Source organism: Polypterus senegalus, chromosome 17 (assembly GCF_016835505.1).
Source record: "Polypterus senegalus isolate Bchr_013 chromosome 17, ASM1683550v1, whole genome shotgun sequence".
NCBI classification, from domain to species: Eukaryota; Metazoa; Chordata; class Cladistia; order Polypteriformes; family Polypteridae; genus Polypterus; species Polypterus senegalus.
In genome coordinates, this window is record NC_053170.1 from 25,265,853 (window position 1) to 25,292,064 (window position 26,212).

At 38.8% G+C, this 26,212-nt stretch overlaps 1 protein-coding gene across 1 annotated transcript in view; it reads left to right on the forward strand.

Annotated features, from left to right (window-relative positions):
* Positions 1 to 26,212, forward strand: part of LOC120517106 (arf-GAP with SH3 domain, ANK repeat and PH domain-containing protein 2-like) — a 120,494-nt gene that overhangs the window by 63,565 nt on the left and 30,717 nt on the right. Inside the window, exons 9-18 of the mRNA XM_039739217.1 lie at positions 1,412 to 1,498; positions 1,661 to 1,770; positions 2,029 to 2,098; positions 4,583 to 4,670; positions 13,341 to 13,389; positions 17,404 to 17,570; positions 20,165 to 20,298; positions 20,561 to 20,652; positions 22,281 to 22,461; positions 23,849 to 23,934. Of these exons, the coding sequence (XP_039595151.1) occupies positions 1,412 to 1,498; positions 1,661 to 1,770; positions 2,029 to 2,098; positions 4,583 to 4,670; positions 13,341 to 13,389; positions 17,404 to 17,570; positions 20,165 to 20,298; positions 20,561 to 20,652; positions 22,281 to 22,461; positions 23,849 to 23,934 (1,064 nt within the window). The remainder of the gene's footprint in view (positions 1 to 1,411; positions 1,499 to 1,660; positions 1,771 to 2,028; positions 2,099 to 4,582; positions 4,671 to 13,340; positions 13,390 to 17,403; positions 17,571 to 20,164; positions 20,299 to 20,560; positions 20,653 to 22,280; positions 22,462 to 23,848; positions 23,935 to 26,212) is intronic.

Genomic DNA, 26,212 nt, shown 5'->3' on the forward strand with positions numbered 1-26,212 from the left:
TCCCATTCTGAATCCTGTTTGTTCTTCTGACATAACACTTTCCACATGCTGTTTAAGTCGTTTCTGTAGTAATTTGGTGTAAACGTTTACTTGTATGCTAAGTAAACTGATGGGCTACTCATCAACAAGTCAAAAACAAAAACAATGACAATAAGTAAGTCAAATGCACAACAATTGAAAATATAGCTTGGAGGAGAAGATGTAGAACAGGTGAAAGAATTTGTCTACCTGGGAGGCCTGATATCCCAGGAAGGAAGTTGTACATCGGACTAGCTTCTGCAGTATTTGGAAAACAAAACAAATTGTGGAAATCCAAGAATACAGCAATCAGTACAAAAATAACAATGTATGAAACATTGGTTATTCCAGTTTTGTTGTATGGATCAGAATGCTGGTGCCTAAGAAAGGAAGATGAAAGAAGAATAGAAGTCTCAGAAATGAGCTGGCTACGGAGGCTTCTTAAAGTAAGTAGAATGCACAGAATAAGAAACAGACTACAGCAGGACCAAACACTAAGTGAACAAATCTGCAAGCGATGACATGTGGTTTGGACATGTCAACAGAATGGACAGAAGGCGACTACCACAAAGAGTCATGCACTGCCACATAACAGGAAGAAGATCTAGAGGATGACAACGAAAATGCTGGATTGATTACAGCATTGAAGACCTTGAAATACCGGACATTAGTCTTGGAAAGCAGTTGATTTAACAGCAGACAAGGCTAGATGGTGATATTTGGTGACCTCATCATCGGTGACAAGCTGATGGAAGGGAAAGAAAAAAGAAAAAAAAAACAGAAAGATGCAGAGTTGTATGCAGCCAGTACCCAGAGTTGTATGCTGGAAAATCTTTACATCCTTTGAAAATTAGGGCAATGGTAATGGTACTATTGAATTTCTAAAGTCCTACACAAAAATTTGGAAATGGACCGAAAGATAAAAGGGAACAACTTTGTCAAAATCAAGTAGCTTTTGAGACAATAAGCTGAAAAACCTAAGCACCAAAAGACTAACAAGAAATCAGAGTGAATGAACGTGAAGTCCTGACTCCCTAAATACATTTCAACTTCTGTAACTAAATGCACAATGGAATTTCACCCACAAGTACTAAAACTTGGCTGCTGGATGTTTCACACTGGTATCTTATATAGTGGTGGCCTGATGACATTATGTGTCAAATTTCTACCCATCGTGAGATAAACTAGAGGGGCTGTTGTTAATAACACAATGGCCATGGCCATTCAAAAACACACAAAGCGATGATGCCCACTATCCAAATAGTTAAACACAGTGCTAGCATGGAAATTAGTAACATCTTTAGAACAAATTGTGGCAGTACTGAAACTTTAAATTTGCAAACTGCATGAGGAGTAACACCTAAGTGACATCCCTTAAATGTCTTGATCTAAGGTTCGTCAGACTCTGGACGAAGAGGTAAAGCAGCTGTCTCAGCTCCGAGATTCCCTGAGAAGCCTTCTTCAAGTTGAAAACAAAGAGGTGAGCCCCAATGCACTTCTCCTATGTAGTTTTATCGTAAGATTTAAATCAATGTTGACTACAGCTGTCTATGAGGGGGATAACCTTATTTTAGTACCTTTTGTGAATCTTTTTGACCTCTTTTTTTTTTTTTTTTAATTATCTTCTTGTGTACTTTTGTAGGAGAACTTGAATCGTAAGAATTCTGGGAATGGATACAGTATTCATCAGCCTCAGGGTAACAAACAGTATGGCACGGAAAAATCAGGATTCTTACAGAAGAAGAGTGATGGGTAAGTATGAAAAAATGCTACTGTTAGCTGTACAGTACCATTAAATATCTGCAAGTGGGGGGTTCATATGTTTAATGGTGGAGTGGCTGTCATGGTAAAACCAATGGTAACATAAAGTATGCAATCAGAGGGGTCTTGAATGTCCACATCAGTTGCAAAGTTAAGTTTTCACTGTATCATTTGTACAGTAATTTTCTGTGCATGTCTTATTGTATTTGTTTCCTTTTATCATTTTTTTTATATCTGGTTATTGTACAGGATACGAAAAGTCTGGCAAAAGAGGAAGTGTGGCATCAAATATGGCTACCTCACAATATCACACAGTACAGTAAGTATGATATTTTTCTTACTTTCAAAGTGATCAGCTGTCTATGGGTGCAAGCAGTCACAGATCGGAAAATTACTTAATAGATCATAGGAGGTTGTGGTGCATAATTTTCCAGTTTTCATTATTACACAGTGAAAAGATACTGCTGCTCACAGCCTGAATTGCGTTTCTAGAGAGGAGGCCAATATTGCCCTGTCCTGGAAGGACTACCTGTTGCCACCAGGGAGCATTCTAGCTTGAAAATCCCACAGCTCTACTCCATTAATAAGTCAAACAAATTGGATACTGTTATGATTCGGAATCATAAACATAACAAAAATGGTGCAAGGCCTCCAAATGTAACCATAAAAGCAAAGGATCGTCTCTGATCAACCCTGAAGAGACTCACTGCAGACCAGCTTGACTTGGAAATCTACTTGCAGGCTTCAAAAGTGGGGAAAAGTGTTCCAATAATTAGAAAAAAATCCCCACAAGGAGGAGAATGACTATTAAACCCCTGGCTTGTGCACAAAGGGGCAAACAAAGAATCTTTATGAATAAAGAATTTGTTTTTAAAAATGAAAAAAATACAACAAAATATTCAAAAGCGCAAGAAATAATCTGAAAGCAAAATCCAAGAGCTGTCAGTAATAGAAAAAGAATCCAACAAAAATTGCAGTACAGCAGAACCTCGGTTCACGAACGTCTCTGAACACGTACAAATCGGGTTACGACCAAAAAGTTCACCAAACTTTTGCATCTGTTCACGACCACACACTCGGTATACAAACAAACCAGTTTCCCTTTCGGTTTGTGCACGCCGATGATTTCCGCACGTGTTCAGTCTCTCCCTGTGCATTCCCTGTGCAGCGAGTGAGAAAGAGAGAGAGAGCGAGACACACACACACACACACGGGAGAGGGCTGGCTGCATAAGGCAGAGAAGGCAGTTAAAGATTGCACTGGGCTTGTTTTTAAAGAGACAGATCCGAGCATTGTTTTAACCTCATTGTATTTAATGAAGACTTTTTTCTATTGGATTTTAACCTCCACTTCACTTCTGTTGACAGCGATCGGTTCGCAGCGTGCATTGTTGCAATGTTACTTTTCTTGGTGGTTTATTAAATTATGGATTTTTCAAATGTTAATTTTTTTTCCCTGTGCTTAAAACTCATTAAAAAAAAGTGTTTTTAGCGAACGGTTCGTAGCGCTGTAGCGCAAACTCTTGCAGTTGTTCAAGGTTTTCTCAGTGTTATTCAATGTTTTTACATTTAGTTTACTATTACGCTGCACATTCTATGTTGTAATTAACTATATTTGTGCTTAAAAATCTTAAAAAAAAAATATTTACATGCAGTTTGTACGGTCTGGAATGGATTAATTGTATTTACATACAATCCTAGGGGGGAAATTACTTTGGGTCACGACCAAATCGGGTTACAACCAGAGTTTTGGAACGAATTACGGTTGTGACCCGAGGTTCCACTGTACTTACAAAAATATAAAATATTAATAAAACATACGAAAACTAGTAATACAAAGACCTCAAAAAAAGTAAAACACATAAACGTGTTAATATATAAAAGACCCATTTGATAACCAGTCATATTACTCGACCCATTTTTTCAATGCATACCTTGTGCTTTGTTCTCATAAGATAACCTTACACTGTTTTTAAGGTCAGAGTTATGGAAGGGTTATCTTACTCCAGAGTGATGATGACTATCAAGTAGGCATGTCAGTAGTGCTGCAGACCATTCATTGAGATTTCACTGTATAAATTATGTGACATAAACATATAATCTGATTGGCTGTTCAGTAGAGCTCCTAAATTGTAGACCATTCACAGTGTTTTACAGAAGTATTTTGGATGTTATTAAAAATTAACCTGCAATTACTCAAAGGACCAGAAAGGAAGCCCCAGTGAACCTACAGTTCAATGATTAAGTAGTTGGCAAGGTAAGAGGAAAAGTGCCAAACAGAATTTTGGAGGATGGCAAGAGCCATGAAAGTGCACAAAACTGGTACTGGAAAAGCAAACCGGCCATCCTACAATGCTAGATAGAGACATTTTTGTTTAGGAAGGCCAAGAGAGACTTGAATTTTGTTCTTTTTGTTAATTTTGGGTCACTCCTTGTACATAGCTACTCCTGTGTCTTTCTGTATAAATCTGTATAAGTCATCCTTGGTTCACTTGACCCTTATTTGTTTGATTTGATTGTGGGTGTGAGCGTGAATGTGCCTTGTGATGGGCTGGCACTCTGACAAGACTTTGTACCTTAGTGCTTTTTTTGCTTATCAATTGGGCTGATTGCATGAGATGAGTTACCCATTCTGTACACATTGTCCTCACTTCAGGATATGACTAGTTGTAAAATTAATTAATCTGTGCATACTAAAACTAGGCATTGAAAACTAAGAAGAGAACTGCAAAACGTCCTACCACAATACTGCTATTGTTGCTGTCCGTGTCTTTATTTTTAATTCTGCTTCGAATTTCTCATAGATAAACAGAGCACCGGCTAAGCTGAACCTTCTCACTTGTCAGGTGAGGCCCAATCCAGATGAGAAGAAGTGCTTCGACCTCATTACACGTAGGTATCTCCCCGAGCCATGTTAACATTTATTTATTCCTGTTGGTGCAGTCGAATGTCTTGCATGTTTTGTACCAGCTGGAGTGATTTTAGTGGACCGATCATCTTGAATTAAGTGTGTAATAGAGGCATCCTACTGACAAAAAGAATAGTTCTCTTAGAACATTAGAACGTTTAGAAACTTTTGACAAAAACAAGCCAACCAGCTTAAAAAGGCTCACCAATCTATCCACCTAATTTCTCCAAAATAACATGAGGTTGTATTTTGAAGGTCCTTAGAGCCCTACTCTCTACCGCCATCAAAAACAGTAATTCAGATCACATTGTACTGTACTTAGTCATTTAAAGCTTGCCAAGAAAGTGGTGCCATGACTGATCTGATGAACTCATGAAATAATTCATTTACATATAAGGTGTAAGCTGATATGAAGCTGTAATGAAACTAGTTAACTAAGATTCCAAAAACAGATTTGTCCTAATTTTATAAACCTATATAAAATGGATTGAAAAGAAGGTTTCAGATGAAAAATATGTATGGTATGGTGGCTCAATGATTAGCACCACTGCTTCACAGACAGTGTTTTGGGTTCAAATCCCGTGCCTAGTTGCTATCTGTGTGGAGTTTGCAGGTTCTTTCTCGGTATTCTGTTTTCCTTCCAAATTCCCAAAGACACGTCATGTTGATAGGCGATTCTAACTTAGACCCATGCGGGTGGTCTGTATGTTCCTGAAATAGATTCAGTGGCTCGGAGAATGTTCTGTTATTTTGGGTAATTCATTCTTTTCAGTGTGGCTCTGTGTTTAGTGTTTGTTTTGGGTCCTCACGCCTCCCCCATATTGGTTTTCCTCTAGTTATTCTGCCCTTTCTTCCAAATCCTAAAGACATACAATAATTGTGTGTTAACTGAGTGGTGTGTGTGTGTGTGTGTGTGTGTGTGATTGACTGGTGACATGATGAATGTTGTTTCCTACCTTGGATAGAGTGCTGCAGGGATAGGTTGTGGCTGTTTCTGACCCTGAGCTGGATATACAGGTTAGGTAATGGATGGATTAATAAATCACTTCAGAATGGCTGTTAATACTTTAGTGGTCTTGCAATAAAGAAAATACAAGTAAAAACAGATTTAGAAAGAAATTAAGAAAATTAATTCAAACCCAGGAGAAAGAATGTTACTAATGAGTGTATATATTGAGAAGTCAAGCAAAATGACACCTTTTATTGGCTAACTAAAAAGATTACAATATGAAAGCTTTCAAGGCAACTCAGGCTCCTTCTTCAGGCAAGATGATGCCCAAGTTGCCTTGAAAGCTTGCGTGTTGTAATGTTTTTAGTTAGCCAATAAAAGATGTCATGTTGTTTGAATTCTCAGTACATCCGTAATGGCTAACACTTGTACTACAAATGCTTGTATATAACACTTAAATTTTCCATCTGTATTCATTATTTCATGGCTTCCAGAAGAAGACCTACAGTGTAACAGATGTTATCAAGTGGAAGAATAACACAACCCACCGTGATGTGAAAATATGGGTCACCGACCTGATTGTCCTGTTTAATATTAACATAATGAAACCAAAATGGCGCCCAATGGTGTGGTCAAAACAGCATGCGTTAGGCGCAATGAAAACAGTCTTGGAAGGTGAGATTGAGCTGTTTGTTTGGAATAGAGCCTCTGTTCTTTGGACAGTTCAGTCCGATGATAGGCACCCCCTCTCCTGGAAGCCCAGGTTTTATAACACTCCAACTGGGAGAGGCAGAATTGGTTGCCCTCATGGGGTGTTTCCTTGGAGTTGTGGAGGGAAAGGAAGATGGCATGGTTAGCAACAGCGCCATCTCTCATCCTGGGGTTGTATTGACATACCTCTGATGAGTCAGGATGGTGCTTCTCTAACACTGCTCACATGTGTGACTCTGCCCATATTTAATAACCAAGCCAGTTTTGTTTCTGATAAAGTTGGATGAAGTGGCATATTTGCTTAATACACCATCTGAAAATTTGAATAGCTAAAGTAAATATGCCATTTACAATTCTTAATAACTTTGATTAAATAAACAGTGCAGCTGAAAATTCTCGACCCAGGAACAGCTTTTTTTTGTCCCTATTGAGCAAAGTACAACATGCATTTAATGTAAAGAAGAAAAGAATACTACAGGAGACAGTGTAATCAGTACTGTGCTGTGATTAGGCATGATAAAAAATGTTGTTTTATTAGTTTTCTCAGTACTGAATACTGACGATGCAAAATGTTGCCTTGTATCATTTATTCTATACCATTACTGGACACATGACTAGAATGAACCACAAAGGCAAATTAAAATGTCTTTACGACAAAAGAAGCGATTCAAATCTGATTGAAAAACTGGAGCTAAGGTGTAACATGCCAGACTGATTGCCCTTTGGCAGAATCTTTATTCACTGCCTGTGTAACGATATCAAGGTGAAAGTTTTTGGTACACAACAGATATCACTGAATGTGGAAAACGGCTGGGGCCGCAGGTTAAGTATTTTGCACCCACACACTTAATTTAGTGAGTTGCACCCTCGAATAAGCGAGGCGAATCGTATTAGTCACTCAGTCATTTTCTGACCTGCTTAGTCCTGAACAGGTTTACAGGCGTCCGCTGGAGCCTGTCCCAGCTAGCACAGCACACAAGGCAGGAACAAACCCTGCACAGGATGCCAGTCCATCACACAGTGAACACACACACACACACACATACACCCCAGTCACACACTAGGGCTAATTTAGGGTCACCAGTTCACATAACGTTTGTCTTTGGACTGTAGGAGGAAACCGGAGTACCCGGAGGAAACCCATGCAGACATGTGGAGAACATGCAGACTCCATGCAGGGAGGACCAAGGACGCGAATCATGGTCTTCTTACTGTGAGGTAGCAGCGGTACCCCAAATCGAAACATTGTTTCATAAATACACCACTGCATCCACTGGCTTGTTTTCAAATTGAGCTCTGTTGGGACTGACGAAGCACATACATATCAGAGTATTGGAACAGTCATCAGGACATACACTCAAAAAATACTGGGAGCAGCAGGCTGAGGTTACTGCAACTCCCATGAGCTCTGGATGTAATAAAGAGTGCTCGATACACCTGTCTCTGGTAATAAGTCAGAAATAGGGGGGGGATAGCAGTAAGAAGGACTTAAACAGCAGTGGATCATGCATTGTTCTCAGTCTTCTAGCATGGTGGAGAGAGTAAGCAGCCAAATTCACAATGCCTGGTTTTCTGGTCTGCGGTGGGCTGGTGCCCTGCCTGGGGTTTGTTTCCTGCCTTGTGGCCTGTGTTGGCTGGCATTGGCTTCAGCAGACGCCCATGACCCTGTAGTTAGGATATAGCGGGTTAGATAATGGATGGCTGGATGGTTTTCTGGTTAAATCCTGCATCTATCCCTGTTGTTGATATTGTTACAGCAGAGAGATCTCAGCTTCATGCAGACTTTTGATGTTCTCGTTTTTTGTCAGATTCAGAATCACTTTATTGCTAGCCTGTGAAACAGCAGAATTGACTTTGGTTAGGTGCAAAACATGAGATACAGTACATATCCAACTCAAGACAACACAATTTCAACCCACCATGAACCTTACACTGTGCAAACCGCTATACAAATACAGTACAACAATTTCTTGAACAAAACAACTGCAATCTTCAATAGTTAAATCAAGTAAATAGAAAAACTATCCCAAATAAAATAGAGCTTAGATAGTACAAGTTGATCAAGAACAAAGTGTTTACGAATAGAAAAACAGCATTGCTATCAGTTATATGTTGCAAAAACAGTTTGAAGTGACTCTATGTAAGTTTATTTAGGATCTGAATAATCTGAGGAAAGAAGCTGCAGAGATGGCGTGTAATTTGGGTTGCAACAGACCTGTGCCTCCTCTGTGATGGCAATTTAATGTACAGATGGCTGCTGGGGTGGATGGAGTCAGCTGCAATCTTTCCTGCTTTCTTTTTCACTCTGGCAAACAACAACCAATGATTTTCTCAGCTGAACAAATCATCCGCTGCAACCGAGTCTTAAAAAGAGAGGAGGCAGAAGGAAATCAAATGGTGATGGATGAGGTCACAATATTCTCAGTGATGGCTGAGTAAAAATTTAACAATATACCCCTTAATATGCCAAGCTTCGAACAATAGTAAATTGTAGCTATGAATATGTGCTCTTAGCCTGTTGTCAGTGAAAAGCGCTATACAAAAGTAAATTGAATTGAATTCATGAACAAGTCTGCTTTAAGACAGGCCTACTTGAATATAGCTGCTGCTTGCTGTTGCATCAGCTTGTAATGTTTCACTCTTGGGGACATTTTAAGTCAAGTATTGTGTGGTGTTGAAACACAGTTGCTAAGTGGAGTTCATGTTGAGGATCACTGCTCTAGTGGCCGATTATTCAGTTTCTCAACTGCATGTGCTCATCCCTGACGCTAACAGTGCTGTAGTTCTGTTTTATTGTAATGTGTGATGAAAAGTAATATATTTTTATCTTCTATTGCTTTTAGTAGCTGAATTCTTAGTGTGCTGTTCCCCATAGCAAACAGAATGTTATTTCAGATGATTTTTTTTCCCCCTCAGGGAACATTACTTTGCATACCTTTACCAACTGTGAAAAATGCCTCCAGGGGCAGCTCCATGTTTAGTTGTAGCTGCTAAACAGAGTTCCACAAAAGGAAAAAAAAATCAGAAGCAAAATAAAATTCCAGGGATTCCAGGTGATTGCACCTGCACTTTATTCTACCCCAGGCAGCACTGAGTACCCCTGCTAGTATATATATATATATATATATATATATATATATATATATATATATATATATATATATATGTATATATGTATATATATATATATATATATATATATATATATATATATATATATATATATGTATGTATATATATATATATGTATGTATATATATATATATATATATATATATATATATATATATATGTATATATATATATATATATATATATATATATATATATATATATATATATATATATATATATATATATATATATATATATATTGTAAAAGGCTATATAGCCCGACCCGGCACAGACCACGCAGAGGCAACTTGTACAAAACACACAGGCTTTTATTTTTCTTCAGCTGTGTGACACGTCTTCCCCGTGCCACACAGCCCAAACACAGTCCCAAAGCACCAAACAAAGCACAACACAAACCACAATTCTCCACCACTCCTCCCAGGCAAGCTTCGTCTCCTTCCTCCCAACTCTGGCTCTTGAGTGGTGGTGGCTGGGCCCTTTTATAGCCCACCCGGAAGCGTTCCAGGTGATTAACCACCTGGTCCTAATTACACTTCCGGGTGGGGCTGAAAGCTCGTCCAGCCGGGCTGTGGGAAGCAGGCAGCTCCCCCTAGCGGCCACGCCGGGCCCCAACCAAGCTGTGGAGGTCTCCATCTCCCATGGAGCCCTACGGGCGGTTGGGGAGTCACCGTCGGCCAGGGAGGCTGCCACCAAGCGTCCTGGGGGAGGTATTGGACTTCCCATGGCGGCTCCCCGGAACATAAGTAGCAGGGGTGTCCCTGCCGGGCATGGGACCCGGCTGTCCTTCACAATGTATATGTATAAGGATTGGTTCCTGCCTTGTGCCCTGTGTTGGCTGAGATTGGCTGCAGCAGACCCCCATGACCCTGTGTTCGGATTCAGTGGGTTGGAAAATGGATGTATGTATATATATATATATATATATATGTGTGTGTGTGTGTGTGTGTGTGTGTATATATATATATATATATATATATATATATATATATATGTGTACAGTATATGTATATATATGTACAGTATATGTATATATATATATATATATATATAAATATATAAATGTGTATATATATATATATATATGTATTTATTTATGTGTGTGTGTGTGTTTATATATATGCTTTAAGTCAATGGGCCATTGGTTAATCGTATGTATTAGAAGTACTATGGAACTAACTATTTTTCTGCATGCAGTATTTTTATTTTTTTTTAATTTTTTTTTTACTACCAGAGACTAAATTAGTCTCTGTACAACCGGTGTCAGAGCTTGGTCCGCATTGCCGGCAGTAAGTCGAACCCGTTTCCAGTGAGAGTTGGACTCCGCCAGGGCTGCCCTTTGTCACCGATTCTGTTCATAACTTTTATGGACAGAATTTCTAGCGCAGCCAAGGTGTTGAAGGGTCCGGTTTGGTGGACTCAGGATTGGGTCACTGCTTTTTGCAGATGATGTTGTCCTGATTGCTTCATCAGGCCGTGATCTTCAGCTCTCTCTGGATCGGTTCGCAGCTGAGTGTGACGCGGCTGGGATGAGAATCAGCACCTCCAAATCCGAGAGCATGGTCCTCAGCCGGAAAAGGGTGGAGTGCCCTCTCAGGGTTGGGGGAGAGATCCTGCCCCAAGTGGAGGAGTTCAAGTATCTCGGGGTCTTGTTCACGAGTGAGGGAAGAATGGAGCGTGAGATCGACAGGCGGATCGGTGCGGCATCCGCAGTGATGCGGGCTCTGCATCGGTCTGTCGTGGTGAAAAAGGAGCTGAGCCGTAAGGCAAAGCTCTCAATTTACCAGTCGATCTACGCTCCTACCCTCACCTATGGTCATGAGCTATGGGTAGTGACCGAAAGAACGAGATCGCGAATACAAGCGGCTGAAATGAGTTTCCTCCGCAGGGTGTCTGGGCTTTCCCTTAAAGATAGGGTGAGAAGCTCAGTCATCCGGGAGGGGCTCAGAGTAGAGCCGCTGCTCCTCCGCATCGAGAGGAGTCAGATGAGGTGGCTCGGGCATCTGATCAGGATGCCTCCTGGACGCCTCCCTGGTGAAGTGTTCCGGGCACGTCCAACCGGGAGGAGGACCCGGGGAAGACCCAGGACACGCTGGAGGGACTATGTCTCCCGGCTGGCCTGGGAACGCTTTGGGATTCTCCGGAAGAGCTGGAAGAAGTGGCGGGGAGGGAAGTCTGGGCCTCTCTGCTTAAGCTGCTGCCCCCGCGACCCGACCTCGGATAAGCGGAAGAGAATGGATGGATGGACTAAATTAGTTCGTTTGTGCTGCTTACTATTGAACCTGCCACATTACAGTCCTTGGTGGTGCTGTTATGAAAGAGACTACAGCAAAACTCCATATTAAAGCGATTTTCAGTAATGTTACAAAGATGAGTTAAAGTTGATTCATTCAAAGCTAAACACTTCTAAAACTTCTGATTCTCCATTAGTGAGCAGTGGGTCTGTATACAGTTGATTTGAATAAATGTATACCTGCAAAAAAAATCAAAAGTTACTAATTACTTTTACTCATTCAAAAGCACTGTTTTCTTCTTATCACATTCTGAAAAACAGCAACTCCATTAGCTATAGAAAAAAATGAGGCTTTATTCTGTTCAATCATGGCTTCGCTCCATTGCTTAATTTGCTTTATTTCTTTTTTTTTTTTTTTTGATTTTACTCTTTAAAAAACACTTAACACTGATCATTCTTTGGTATTGTGAGCTTAATCATGATATACAGATAACAAGCAGTGCTGGCTTTTTCAAAAATGCAAGGCTCCGCACTGATAAAAACAATGTAATGTACTGGTAATCAGTTAATCTCATTTTCATTGTCGAATGTTACTTGTCCCCCCGACCACCGAAGTGATCGACAATGCTGCACAATAGTTTTCCCAGTTTTTAATCACACTTGATTCTTTCTTTAAATGGTGTCTGTGGTTTCATCAAAGAAACTTAAACAGGCAAACCCGGGTCCCGAGGCCATAAAGGTTGAGAAACACTGGTCTAAGATAAACACTGCAATCCAGTGAGACAATGAAATTCTTATCCCATTGTGGTTTTTTTAAAAAAAAAAAAAGTAGCAGTTGTTACCTTTAATGCCATGACACTTTTATCTGTGCTCTTTTGTAAACTTTGTGAACACTGATGAAGTCATCTAGACCAGCACACTGGCTAATAGGAATTGTAGCCCTCACTTTGGCATTTGCAGAAGGTTGCATATAAGATCTTTGGTCGGTTTGGCACAATCCATACTAAATACCTTTCTTACTGAATTAGTTGTACAAAATTGACTATGCTTACAGCCACACCACTTGGCAAGTAGCCTACTTGCTAAATAAGTCTTCTTCAAGCTTCTTCAAACTTTGTACCTTTCACTTTGCTTTTGCAGCTGGCAAGTCAGTGCTGTGGTAAAACATGGACGTGATATATTAGAATATCCCACTCAACAGAGTGTTATTTACGACAAATATTAACAGATTTAAAAACTTGTGTTGGCTAATTTCCTTTTTTGTGCAATGTCACCAAACTCCAGTGAAATCTGTCAAGGCCATTTTGATATTTTTAGTGGTATTTAGTTTGTCCATTGTATTTGATTTTTTTAAGCTTAAATGTTGATCTATTGAAATATCATTTCTTAGTGGAGACCTACTACCTACCTACTGTACCATCTTGCTAAATTTAATCTTTTTAGCTAAACAGGGAAATAGTGTTTTAGCTTCTTGTTGTGTGCCTCTTTCTGTTGGCTTACTGAGAATGTTTGTGAGATCGGTCTGTTCCTTAAAAGTAGCTTTATAAATTCCATCCTAATGTGTTTAATTTTCCTCTACATAGAATCTTACTTTCAATGTCATTTTAACTTTTGCTGTTTGTTTTGCAGATAACAGAACTTATCACTTCCAGGCAGAGGACGAACAAGAGTGCTTGGTGTAAGCAGAAATTCTCTATTTTCAGATTTAATCTTTACAAAAGAACTTCTGGTAACCTTACTAAATATTTAGTTTTGTCTGTGAGAGTTGTAAATATTCAGATCTATGTAAGTCATTTTATTTAAGTTTGCAAACATTTGGAGCCAAAGTTTAATGCCACATTGTCTGGAGTATCCTTCTGTGGTAGCCATTCAAATGGCACTGAGTACATTAAATGTAGTGCAGTTCAGTCAGGACTGAGGGATGCCAGCCTGTTGGAGGTACCTGAGTATAAGAGGCTATTACAGCACTATAATACGCTATATACACTATACTGTATACCTAATCTCCAAAGCAGATGACCCTTATTTTGTTAAATAAATAAACATTGAGACATTACAATAGTACACTCCACCTTTTTCATCCTTCCTTCTCTAAGTTGAGTAACATGACGGCACTGTAGTTGGTGCTTTGTTTGTACAGTTCCAGATTTCTAAACCATTTTTTGTGGAGTTTACACTTCTCTGTGTGTCTGCATGGGGCATTTTATTTTTTCTAAGTCATAATTTTCCCAATAGGAATCTGCATGTGGTGGTGTGACATGTCCAACAATAAACTGGTGTCTCAGATAGGGTTGGCCCATTCTTTTCAAACTCCTTATAACTTGAAATGGAAAACTCAGGTTTACAGACTAGAAAAGTAGACCATGCAGTCTAATTAAAAAAGTGGAAGTTGGCTTTTTATTGGAGGTATAAAAAGAGCAGGTCCAATTTTTATAGTCTTTATAACTAAATACTTTAATCTGTATGACTACTTGGCTAAGTGAATTGTATTTTTTTTTAAATACATCCATCTATGCAATGAGGACTTTTTGTATCTCTTTATGTATTTATTGGACTGACACTGAAGAAACTAGAAAACAAGTAGTCGTGCTGTTTGTTCAGCATGTAAGAATATGGTGCTAAATCACAGTATTTATTACTAAATCAGATCATTCCAGAAGGTCACTAGTCAGTGAGCTCTGTAGGCATTTTTGCTTGGGTGGAGACAGGATGCCTCATCAAGATGTGTAATGAGACAGCTAACCATTGTCCTGGGATAGATCTGCTGAGCAGATTGGATTTTTTCCAATACACACCCATATTTATTTTCATTGGCAATGCATACAACTTTTGTTCTTTCATAATAGTTGAATCTTAACAGGAGAGTTTATATTTTCTGCTTCTGAGATGATATTCATGTGTTAAACATTTCTTGATAAAGGACTGGATGGTCTGTTATGTGAGCTCTTATTCTGGCTGTTCATAAGCAGCGACAATTCTGTTTTCATCCTTTTTTGACAGCTTGTTTTCAGTTTAATGACTGACTATTGGCACATTTGCATTTCAATAACCCAATTATTTACAGAAACCTGATTTTTAAAATGCAATGTAAACCGTTATTCTGGGTAGAGAAATCAGGGTAGGAACCTGATCAACAGAGGTAGATTTCTCTGCAAATATGTGCCAAGTTACTGTTTCGGATTTTGTAGCCTGTGCATTTCTATTACACTCTGTCAGCCTGCACGGGTAGAAGTGTCTACAAAATACATTATCAGAAGCAAATGTTCAGACAATTACATTATTCCTTCTCCTGGCTGAAATAATTTTTTCTCAATCATTTAGAAATCGATACATTTATGTTGATGAGCTGAGCATACTATGCCTAATTCAGCAGCACGATCTTGTCAGCGATAGATAGCTAGATAGATAGATTTGAAAGGCACTATATAATAGATAGATTTGAAAGGCACTATATAATAGATAGATAGATAGATTTGAAAGTCACTATATGATAGATAGATAGATTTGAAAGGCATTATATAATAGATAGATTTGAAAGTCACTATATAATAAATAGATAGATAGATAGATTTGAAAGTCACTATATAATAGATAGATAGATAGATAGATAGATTTGAAAGGCACTATATGATAGATAGATAGATTTGAAAGGCACTATATAATAAATAGATAGATAGATAGATTTGAAAGTCACTATATAATAGATAGATAGATAGATTTGAAAGTCACTATATGATAGATAGATAGATAGATAGATAGATTTGAAAGGCACTATATAATAGATAGATAGATAGATAGATAGATAGATAGATACTTTGTTAATCCCAAGGGGAAATTCACATACTGCAGCAAAAAAAAAAAAAAAATTAAAGAGTGATAAAGATGCAAGTATAACAGACAACAACATTGTATAATGTTAACGTTTACCCCCCAGGTGGAAATGAAGAGTCGCATAGTGTGTGGGAGTAACATGTGTTAGGGTAACATGTTAAAAGTAACATGCTTCACGTAATCCGAATGCATTTTAAAATAATGAGTAACCCAACACAATACTTATCTCATTGAAGTAAAAATTCCTGCATTATTATTATTCCAGCAGGACTGGGTGTAAAGCAAGAAGCACACGTTCCTATATGGTGGTCCTTTGTGGGACTCAATGGCACAGCCAATCAGAAATGAGTGTGCTGAAGTGTGCAATCCAGTAACAAAACCTATAAATAAAGTCAATTTGAATAAACATGTTTATATAACATATGAAAATGATCACAGACATCATGCTTATTTTTGAATTAACTGTGACCAATGATGACATTTAACTCTTTTTTTTAATGACGTCAAAGCGTTTTGCCAAAGGAGGACTTCAGGAGATTACTTGCATATATAAATGTGAATTATTAAGATACCAGGTTTCTGCCTTAACTGGGTTATTCACAAAATTATTTGTGTACATGTAAACACACTGAGTGCAATCCTATAATTATTTAGCTTTTATATACATTGAGCTAATTAGTGTCTTGTGGGGCTCAGATATGAAAATGTGCCTGAGATTAGAATTTTATATATGTTATGTACCTTAGTGTAGGCTTGCAGCAGAGCTTCTTCCATATGCATTCAGTAGTGTCAGCCAAAATAAATATAATGGCACCCAAGCAAGGACAAAAACATCTAGGTCAGGTTGATTGGTAACTCTTAATTGTTACCAGATGAATGAGCCCTGCAATAAATGGGGGTCCCGTTCAGGATAGGCAACAGTCTGTCAGAATAAGTGTATTTAGACAATAAGTGAATGAACAAATAAATATGATGAAACTAAAAATATACAAGAAAACGATTACAACGAAAGGTGGAAATAAGAGGTAGATGTTAGACATACTGTAGACATCTCAGTATAAGCAAGCACAGGCATGTAGATGAGGGTGCCCGATGACATGCTGATGCCCTGTTCACAGTTGGGCTCCATATTGCACCTCATTTTTCAGGAATGAGTTTAGGTTTCATAAATCAAACCAGATGTTCTAAGTATTATGGTAATTTTTCAGATTGAATACTGTATGAGACATTTTAATGCGGGGCCTCGCAGTGAGGAGACCCGGGTTCACTTCCCAGTCCTCCCTGCGTGGAGTTTGCATGTTCTCCCTGTGTCTGCGTGGGTTTCCTCTGGGTACTCCGGTTTCCTCCCACAGTCCAAAGACATGCCGGTTAAGTGCATTGGTGATTCTAAATTGTCCTTAGTGTGTGCTTGGTGTGTTTGTGCCCTGTGGTGGGCTGGCACCCTGCCCGGGGTTTATTTCCTGCCTTGCGCCCTGTGTTGGCTGGGATTGGCTCCAGCAGACCCCCGTGACCCTATAGTTAGGTTATAGTGGGCTGGATAATGGATAGATGGATGAACATTTTAATGCACACCCCATTTTTTACATAGGGGACATGATGAATATGTCCCAATTTTGTAATTCAAGTTATTTCAGTTTTCAGTCCCTAATTAGGACTTGGGACATCTTATCATAGTTCGCAAAATACTTAAAGAAAAGAAGGCATGGCTGATTGTGTTTTGCTTCAATATCTCTGATTAGGTAGACTTCTGTGTGCATTATATACACTTCTCTTATTCAGTCATGTTGGATTGCTGCCAATCCTCTGCAGCAGTACAAGAGCTACGAATCGTAATTTAAATGAAGCTTTACTTTCCTGACAGCTGGATGTCAGTGTTGCAGAACAGTAAAGAAGAAGCCCTCAATGCCGCTTTCAAGGGGGACCAAGGCCAGGACCAAGACCAGAGCATAAAGGAGCTTACTCGCTCGGTCATTGTGGAGGTCCGGCAGATGCCAGGCAACGAAGTGTGCTGTGACTGTTCAGCTCCAGGTAAATATGACTTTATTGTATTTTCCCACAAACCATTTTGTACTGTATTTGAGTGAAAGATCATAGCACTTAACATGTGTAAGTGTAAGATGTGATTATACCAGAAAAGTTCAATAAGGAAAGATTTTGATAACATCTCCATATTGCAATGATTAGTTAATTTAGTTGCTTTATTAGGACAGCATGGTGGCACAGTGGTTAGCACTGCTGCCTCTAAAATCCATTGGCCTATGTTTGAATTTCAGCATTGTGGTGAGCTGGCAAGCCCGCTTTGTGCCCATGTCTAAAGTCATATACTAGATTAATCGGCCATGTGGCCATGTTACTGGGACATGCAATAGACTGTCTTTCCATCTGTGGTAAGTTGTTGAATCTGAAACTTCTGTTATAATGCTATCTATCTATCTATCTATCTATCTATCTATCTATCTATCTATCTATCTATCTATCTATCTATCTATCTATCTATCTATCTTTTATAGAGTGCATTTCACATCTATCTATCTATCTATCTATCTATCTATCTATCTATCTATCTATCTATCTATCTATCTATCTATCTATCTATCTATCTATCTATAAAAAGTATTCACTCCCTTGGAAGTTTAAACATTTTGGTATACAGTATTGAATTACATTGGATTTAATTTAGCTTTTTGATCAACAGAAAAATACTCAACGTCAATGTGAAAACAGATCTCTGTAAGTGGTCTAAATAAAATATATACAGTACAGTATATGAAACACAAAATAATCTATTGCATAAGTACTGAATTCAGGAATAATGATCAATGTGACATCCACCCGGGGGATGCCAATAAATGTTGAAAATGAACAGATGAATTTTACCTTGTTTAATTAATTACAAGTTTTGCCTTTGCTGATACCTGTAATTAATCCAATATTTCGACAAGGCTTCTACTTTCTTTACCTTACATTTCTCTGTTGTAGGAGGGGGACTCCAACGTTTAAACTTATATCAAGGTAACTTAGGCAGACTGGTTTTAAGAAACAGAATAATACAATTTATTGTTAAATACAAGGATTATAGAGATATAATAACTTCATTTATATGTTGACATACAAGACAGGAAGTGGACAGACTAGACATACAAACATATAACATAGAGAGCCTGGCTGTCTACTTGCTCTTTAGAGTTCTAATTTATCTTGGCACAGATGAATAGTTTTACGATACCAAGTCTTTAAAGATGATGTCTGGTTGTGAGGAGGTGTTGCTTTGCTGCTGCTCTGGGTTAAAGTGAAGGATTCTTCTTGACTTGGAGTTTACCCTTTTATTGCTGCATGATCCCTTAATTGTGGTAATGCATTGTTCCTTTCTGCTAATCCCATTTCTGTTTTGTCTGCAACTCTTTCTGGCACAAGAGTTTAGATGCTGAAGTTCCCTTTTTGAAGTTGTTGCCTGCTTCTCAGCCTTTTCAGCCCACATTGGCCCACAACTTTGGCTTGGCTAACTGGATTTCAGCTTTTGGGTCCATAAAGATAAGCAAATCATCGAAAGAGAGAGAGAGAGAGCGGCTCATCTTATCTTAGTTTCTGAAAGTGCTAGTTGTTTCAGAGATTTCCCATCAGTTTTGGAGAGTGTGCTCAGGAGTGCCCTAGGAAATCCCTGAGTGTTTTGTCTGCTTTCCCTTGGAAGAGCCACCTGAGAGAGAGAGAGAATATTTCCCACATTCCTCAGATTGGACAAGTATAACTAGTTTTAATAGAATGTATGACTTTTCCTGATTGGATTAAAGTCACTTCAGTTGCAAAATGAGTGTGTCCTCATAGGTGAGCTTTTCTATCCATCAGAGTTGACATTCCTTGAATTATAGCTCCATTTTGTGCCTTCTGGCTCAAGAAGTCTGCAGAGGGGCCTCTGGAGAGATTTCACCTTTGTTACCAGATGAAGTCCAGGAATATCCTGGAACAAGCTGGAGTTCAGTCGCTTAGCTTGGAATGCAGGTAGGGAAAGGCATAGCTGGAAGCCTGTATCCCTGTTGAATCTGTTTTCTTAACAGGAGTAGGGTGACACTAAAGCCTAGTAGAATGGGCAATGCCCATTTTGTCCTACAGTATTCTCTCGCTTTAATATGACACATCTAAATCATCACTGGGACAGCCCATTGGCTTTACATGTCACAGAATTAGTTCAGTGGAGGTTACCTGTCTGGGGTTTCAGTTGATTGTAGAATAAATGCTCCTGCATGTGGAAGGTCCAGCTTATGGTGAGTCAGCACGGTGACCTAAACTACACAATGAAGACAAAAGAACACCCAGAGCAACTCCATGAAAAGGAGATTTAAAAAATTACAAGTCAGGGGATGAAAACAAGAAAATATCCAAGTCAATGAACATAATCTTGTAGTCTAGTTAAATATTGTGATGGGTGGATGAAGCCACATGAAACTTTTGAGGCTTCTTCATAGCCTCAAAAATTGTCTTGGAGTTTACAAAATCCGCCCGATGTCACAAGCTCAAGACAGCCGAGGAAGAATGCAGGCAAGCCTATATTGACTGCATAGTTTCAATCTGACAATTGCACTAAAAACCTAAGGACGCTTTATGTCTTTGTCTCTTGTTTTTTTTAGATCCAACTTGGCTCTCTACCAACCTTGGCATTCTGACGTGTATAGAATGTTCAGGTATTCACCGAGAGCTTGGCGTTCACTACTCCAGGATACAGTCTCTTACACTTGATGTCCTCAGCACTTCTGAATTGCTTGTAGGTCAAATCATTTTGTACTCTCATTTTAACATTCCTTTATTGTCCAAACCTAGGCTAATGTGTGATTTTATTTTTTTTTTATTTGACAAATCTGTTCATTCTTCATTCGAGATAAATTATGTTGTGTTATTTTTGCTCATTTGCATCAGTGTATCTCAGAGTTATTTCAGAGAGACGCAGTCTGGAAGATTTGCCAGTATAGCTGACTTCATGCATTCTAAGAAGTAAGATATTGGGCTAATCTCACATTCTTTTTCAGCTTGCTTTTAGTATTGGCAATGCAAGATTTAACGACATTATGGAGGCCACCCTGTCAAATGACTTTACAAAGCCTATTCCAAAGAGTGACATGTGAGTATGTGTCAAGTCCCCTGTTGGTCAGTGCATAGACACATTGCTGTGTGTGTTTTCTTTTTTTTTTTTGATGAACATCCATAGAGCTTATTTGTCTTTGTTTTATTGTGGAAAGGCTTTTGGGGGCATCTTTCCTTAATATATAAACCCATTATCTATAATACAGATTATTTTTTAAGCAAACCCACCTATATGACTAAATCTTTTTCACTCTGACTTTTGACAGCACTTGGGTATGTAGCCTGTACTTTATTCTAGATTGTGGTATCGATTCTTACACAGCCTGAGTATCCTCCTCACTTACTGATCTAACTTATGCTCTTAGTCCTTAATTGTAGAGTAAAGAGGCATGCAAGCTAGAGAAGCAAGCAATTAGTTCAATTTACAAATATAATGTTTAGAATATCAATGCTCTGTAATCTTACATACTAAGGCAAATGAAGAAGTGATAACCTACGCCATACAACCTGGCAGTGCTTGTTGGTCAGTCTTCCAGATGGTTGAAGTCTGTTTTACTGTTGCTGTGTAAGTGTCTCTCAGTAATGATGTTTAAAGAAGCCAGCATCTTGAGCAGCTTCTCCTCGCCTCTTATAAAGTTAAATCACATTTCTCCATTTCCATATCCCTGATAACTCCTGCTCTTTTTATCACCCAACGCTTATGCATCTAGCTTCCTGTCTATGGAGGCACTGCATTTATCTTATTTTGTCTCTTATTGAGGGGTCAAAAAAACTAAAATCTTGTTGAGGAAAGCAAGACGGAGGGTTTCTGATTGTTCTAGTACACACTGTAACCTAGATCAGTGGTTCTCAAACCATGGGTTTCTGTAAGCCTGTAAGAATGGGTCCCCAGCTATTTAAAAAAAAAAAGAAGAAAAAAAAAAGCTTATTCAGTGGGTGAGCACCTTCAGTAAAGGTGGGTCAAAGTATGCCCTTGATGCTTCACTGGCACCTTATGCACTGCCCCCCAACCACTCTTTGAAGTAATTAGAGTAAAATAACACACTGTAAATTCACTGGATTGTGAAGTAGTGTAAAACTGGGTCACAAAGACAAATAGGTTGACAAATACTGACTTAAAGTACATGCTTGTATACCTGAGCATTCTCTTGGGAAATTTCCATAACACTACAAATGTATAAGTTACAATTCAGAGCAGTAACAGAGGATAGTAGCCAAAATAAAACATGTGTGAAGTCCACTATGTCAAAACAATGAACCCCCCTTCAGTCTCTAGTACGTTCATGTTCATTCCTCAAGCAGTCTCGCAGGCTGTTTAAGTTTTTTTGTTTTTTGTTTTTTTTTTTTTTTTATTTATTAATTTTATTAAAATCAATACATAGCAATCAAGTTTTTACAAAAAAAAGAATTATGTTTAAGTTGAAGTGACATGGCCACTGGTGAAGCCAATTTGATATCACTGAAGTAACTAAAGGGCAGTTCCTATTGACCAAGTCCACGTGCATGATACTTCACGTAAAACAGTTCCTTCCAATCCCTTGCTCTTGCCAAGGTTGATCTTACTAGGAGATACTTCCCCATTAGTCACATATGTATTCTAGAACATAACATTTTTCAAATCTGCCCAACTACTTTAAAACTGTTTTGCTGTGTATTTCCCAACAGGAATGCCAGGAAGGAGTATATTGTCGCCAAGTACGTTGATCGAAGATATATCCGGAAGAACAATAGTGATGATATATATCGCCTTTACAACACAGTAAGAAGTCAAGATATAAATATGTTGCTGCAAATCTATGCAGAAGGGGTGACCCTGGCAGCACCTGTTTCAATACCAGAGGGGCAGGCAAGTATACATATTGTTTATATGCAGTTTATTGTCCAGTTTAGTTTCAGTATGGTTTTATTGCATGAATTCCTCCATATATAGTTGAACTGGGCAAAGTCGGTGATGCCTAATTGAACCTGTCTTGGACTCTTGAGTCATGTTTGAAAATGAGCACTTTCTTCTTCTCTGAACATGACTCAGTAAATCCTGGAGTAGTCTTGGGTGTAAATTATTGAAAGTACTAATTATTCCTCCTGATTTGTATTAATTGTTTCAGAGGTGATGCAGAGTCAAACACAGCATGGTGTAGCTTAGTAGAAGTTTGTAGTAGTCCTTGTCCCAACAACGATGTATCAAGACACTATTCAGATTTATCAGCTGCACTATTCAGCCACGTTCAAATATCAGGTTGAATAGGAAGTTGGATTTTTTTTAACTTCACACATGGGGTAATGATCATTTCCTGTTCTAGGACAGGTGAGCTAGCTGCCATATCTCAATTGCTGGCAGCTTTGGGACTCACTTCCCTGACTTTAATTCTAAAAGTTCTTAAAAAAAAAAGTGGATAGACTGGTGGATCTGCCATTTAACCAACTTGCCTGTGCCTGCAACAGAATGTGCAGCGACAGATCCTCCTGGCACTTCTCAAAATTTATCAGTGCTTCTAGTAGTGCCTTCACAAGCCAGATCAGGTGGAATAATGCTGCAAGTGAATACATGAAACATCCGCATTGTGTCTCTTGTTGTCTTCTGCAAATCTCTGAAGATCCACTAGTTTAAAAGAAATGATCCACTTTTATTTATACCGAAATACACAGATGATGACTTGGTTTACATAGCCTTGGAAGTTTACTTTTGCTTTCAAGCACAGACAATTAAAGGATTTACATGGAAGAAACACTTAGTGATTATGAACATTGCTCTAAGGACCAGGATTGTAGAAGGCGATACTGGAGGATGCTTCCCCAATAGCAACATAATATTATATAACATAAAATTCTCAAGTCTGTTATGTTGTAAACAAATATATTATGATTTTTATGCAAAGCAATTTTAAAATTGCAGTACAATTGTTTGTATGATTTCTAGTGGCTCATTCAGGGTCACACAGACAATTAGTGATGGGATTTGAGCTGGCGTCTTTCTCCTTTATAGTCGAAGCTTTTTAAACAGAGCTGGTTTGGGTTATTTACTGCTGCCAAATATTTAGGACAAATTACTGATTACGACAACTTTTGTCTTAAAATATTTAGGACAAATTACTAATTAGGACAACTTTTGTCTTAAAATATTTAGGACAAATTTACTGCTGCCAAATACTTAGGACCAATTAGTTCAATAAAGGAGAAGAGAATTTCACAAACATTTAATGAATAATGGACTATAACTGTTTATGCCTCCTCAGGATCTTGGTGAAACAGCTCTACATTTAGCAGTGAAGCAGGCTGATCGGAGTGCCCTGCCGCTTGTCGACTTTCTCATTCAGAACAGGTTTGGTGCAATATTAAATGTTTTCTCTTAAGTTTTATTTTCAGGCCAGTACAGTTAACATGAGTGATCATGAAACAGTGTCTTGTCCTGATTGACATATTTTCCATTGTAAAGCTCAGTTAAACTTGAGCATTGCTAGTATGATGCAGCGATGCAGTGTCTCCTATGATGTGATTCAACAAATTTATGAAATATAATTGTACCTTTGTAAGGTGTACACAGTTTATGATTTTGCAAATTAGAGAGGTGCCTTCAGTCTATCAACTACATGGTTAAGTACCCTCTGTTTTTCATCCAGTGTTGCCTGTCTAGAGTTTGCATGTTCTCCCCAAGGCTCTATGGGTTAAGTCAGTGTCGCATTACACAATTACAAATGTCAGACTTGCCAAGCTTGTTCCCAGACCACATCAGTTTTAATAATCGAATTGTCACATTTAGTCCCTACCTTCCAGCACCCATGCTCACCCCTTTTTGTGACAGCCCGATAAAACACAAGACATCAGACAGATGAACTTCTTTTCTGTTTTCCAGGCTAAAACATCCATCTTCCTTATTCCTCGTCATTGCATTATATGCAGTTACTTTCAGATGAGCATCCATTGGTTGTTAGCTGTCAGGCACACAGAGCCCACCCTTGCGACTAAAGTCAAAATCAAACCTGTCTGATTTTCATCAGACCGACTCGCAAACTAGTTGGAGTGAGTCGCTGGATATGTCACTTTACACAACTAGCCTCATGGGAGCACACTGCCAACTGCTTGTGACTCGCTAAAGTTAAGTAAATAAATGATGATTGCTGGAAAAGTCACCTAATGTGACATGGCCTTCAGGTGGACAAGTCTAAATTAGCCCTGATGTGAGCGTGAGTGTGTGTGGAAGTGAACACTGCAATTGACTGGCACACTTTTTACGATTGGTCTCTGCCTTGCCCCCAATACTGTCCTTGTAATCTTCAATTGGTTTAAGTAGGTTTTAGAATATCAAGATTTCCTAATGTGTCATCCAAACACCTTTTAAAACCCCAGACTGTCTGCATCATCTCCATGACATAGTCATTTGTTTCAAGCACTTCTGTAAAGAAGTAGTTTTTGGTTTCCAACATAACACATTAGAAAGTAGACTTTTTAGGCCACCCTTCTCACTAGATTAGAAAATATTTCAGTTGTCCTAATATACAGCATCATCCAGATATGTTTTAATAGCTTGCAAAGTTTACATTTAGATTAGATTAGAGAAACTTTATTAATCCCAAGAGGAAATTTGGATGCACATAGCAGCAGAAACATAGAAAACAAGGCTACATACTCACAGGACAAATAATACAGCCAATCAATAAATAAATGTATATTGTGCAGAAATTTCAAAATGAATTTTTAAAGAGTATGTTGGGAGGAACCATTGAATTACCTGATAGCGGCAGGCATTTCTTAGCACACTGTAGAGAAATGAAACTATGGCTAAAATGCTCCAAAAGAGGACCTCCTGGTGGGGGTTGTTAATGATGGCACTCAATTTTACCACCATCCTCTTTTCCATAACAGCTTCCAGTGTGTCCAGGGTTATCCCTGTGATGGAGGAGACGTCCCTGATAAGTTTGTTCAGGCATTGTGTATCATTTGAGCTGACATTTTTCCCCAGGAGACTGCAGCATAGAACAATACCCTGGTTACTACGGATTGATAGAACATCTCTGGCAGAGACTCGTCTCATTATGAAGTACAGTCTGCTCTGGGCCTTCTTGTACAGCATCGCTATGTTGTCAGACCAGTCCAGTGTGTTGTTTATGAGGCCCCCTTAGGTACCTGTGGCTCTGCATAATTTATGTGTCCTCCCCCAGAATGGGGACTGGTCTCGGAGGCACCTTGGCATGCAAGAAGTCCACCACCAGCTCTTTTGTCTTGCTGATATTCAGGTGTTTCTCCGTACACCACAAGGTAAAGTCCTCCACAACCATCCTGTACTCTGACTCATCTCCATTATTAATGCAGCCTATGATGGGCAAGTCATCTGAATATTTCTGTAGGTGTCAAGCAGTGGTATTGCACTGGAAGTCTGTTGTGTAGAGGGAGACAGGACAGTTCAATAAAGTGCTCCAGTATTGCACACCACCATTTCTGACATGCAATCCTTACAAACTGGTGTCTGTTGGTCAGGTAGTCCATGATCCAAGGGATTGTAGGAGCGTCAAGACTCAGAGCCTTGAGCTTTTTTCCAGTCAATGAGGCAGAATTGTGTTAAAGGCACTGGAAATATCTAAGAACATTCTCCTGACTGTGGT